Source organism: Pundamilia nyererei, unplaced genomic scaffold (genome assembly GCF_000239375.1).
Source record: "Pundamilia nyererei isolate P.nyererei 1_Seehausen unplaced genomic scaffold, PunNye1.0 scaffold00801, whole genome shotgun sequence".
Classification (NCBI taxonomy): domain Eukaryota; kingdom Metazoa; phylum Chordata; class Actinopteri; order Cichliformes; family Cichlidae; genus Pundamilia; species Pundamilia nyererei.
In genome coordinates, this window is record NW_005188202.1 from 11,796 (window position 1) to 13,769 (window position 1,974).

Consider the following 1,974-nt stretch of genomic DNA (forward strand, 5'->3'; position numbering starts at 1 on the left):
GATTATAGAAAATGTGACAATTTCATTCCTGTAAAGACTGAATTTATGAAGAGAAATCCTCTCACTGCTCTGCAGACAGTCAGCCAGCTCCTCCTGTTTCATTATTCTCAGGAAGTTAACTGCAAGTTTCAGAAATGCCTCTCTGCTGCTCCTTCTCTGCTTCTCTTCTTCACTGTCCAACACCTCCTCTTCATCCCTCTGACACTCTGAATAATCTGGATTCAGATCATTCTGCATCTTCTTGAGTTCGTTCTTCACAAAAGTGATAATGTTTCCCTCCAGTATCTGGAAAATAAATGACACAATCTTAATTCATAAAAAAATCAGATCTTCATAGTAAAAAATACTTTTTTACAGATTTGTTTTTTGTGTGTTTTCAATTTAACAGAGTTACAGTGTTAAACGATATGCAGGTAACTAATTAAATTAAAACTTCTGTCAGAGAAAAAAAATATAATTCCAAAATGTCATTGTTATAAGATAAGGATGATTTTTTGGATAAATGTGTCATTTTGGTTCTTATTGATGTAAGGACATTTTCAGAAATTTACATTTCTGACAGAAATGTGATAAATAAGTACACCGTAAGTACCCTGTACTTTCTGGAGCGCCGGTAGTGTTATAGAGTGACTTAGGTGACAGAAAATAATAACATAATAGCATAAATTAAATTAAGTAATCTATAGTACTGATTTTTTTTTAACCTCTGGGCCAACGTGGGGGTTTCTGAGCTTCCTGCTCGAAAATGCAATGCCCAAATTTAATTGATTATTTCTCTGCAATTACAAACTTTGTCCTTACAATCTTGGTATCAAAATAAAGCTAACACTTGTGAAATTTCATCGGCGGTGTATATATTGAAGCAGATATTACTGTGTCAAAGTTACTGAGACTGGAACACAGAAAAAGTAAGTTGATTTTATCCTTGCCTAATTAAAAAAAAAATAGCATATAACCCTCAGTTCACATTTCATTACAGAAATTCAATAACCAACATATAAACATCATCTGTGCAAAGATTTATGTTTGTAAAGTGAAACAGTGAAAAATTACAGCACTGTCAATACATGCATATCCAGACATTGTACAAAAATGTCTAATTTTGGCACACAATTGGACACCATGCCAGTTGGATTTTTTAGGTATTTAAGAGCAGAAATTAATTAATTTTATTAATAGGCTTGAAAATGCTGTTTTTTAAAATATATTTTTGAAGAATTAACCACAGATTTACATGGTAATGGCCCTTTTCTGCTGTGCGCATAGAGCGTTTAATTGGCCTCTGGCCCTTTAAACTCTGAGGGACTGTAACTTTGGTCTCTTTTGGTCAATTTGCATGATTGACACCTCCTTTTAATCGTTTGAGCCAATAGGATCACAGCAACGATGCCACGTTCACGTCACTTCAACCAATCAGACGTTGCAAGGCCAAAACCCACGTTGGCCCAAATTTACTGCATGTAACGTCTGTCCAGTCACGTGTCTGTAGGTGGGTCTAAAATGTAGGTTTTTGACAGAAAGCGGCTCTGATGCAGCTAGCTAGGCGTGGTAACCGCTGATAATCACGTGGCTGCGCAGTGTACTTGCACCTTATTTGCGGATCATGTTATGTTCCCAAAACTTTGTTTTGAAAAGTGCTTTATAAATAATAATAAAGTGATTCACTGTTGGAGTATGTTTGTTATTTTGCCATTAAGTTATGATGAATATTGGACTGAGCAACATGAAAACAATTTAACCCTTTAGAGCCGATCGGAGCGGACACCGTCTATTTTTAAATCCCGGTAGCACTGCAACCACGTAAGCTAGCGCAAATATTTTTTTTGCATATGAAACCAGAGGAGTTGTACTTACATCTTATGCCATCAGCTTGTCCTAGGTCACGGTTTCCTTCCACCTAAAGCTTTGCAAAAACTGCATAAAAAGCGCTTGCAGCAACAAAAACATAATATTCCAGAAACACGCTTTGCCGAT

At 36.0% G+C, this 1,974-nt stretch overlaps 1 protein-coding gene across 1 annotated transcript in view; it reads right to left on the reverse strand.

The window, feature by feature from the left end:
- LOC102202772 (protein NLRC3-like) overlaps positions 1 to 1,974 on the reverse strand; it is a 10,300-nt gene that overhangs the window by 6,520 nt on the left and 1,806 nt on the right. Inside the window, exon 3 of the mRNA XM_005754985.1 lies at positions 66 to 285. Within this exon, the coding sequence (XP_005755042.1) occupies positions 66 to 285 (220 nt within the window). The remainder of the gene's footprint in view (positions 1 to 65; positions 286 to 1,974) is intronic.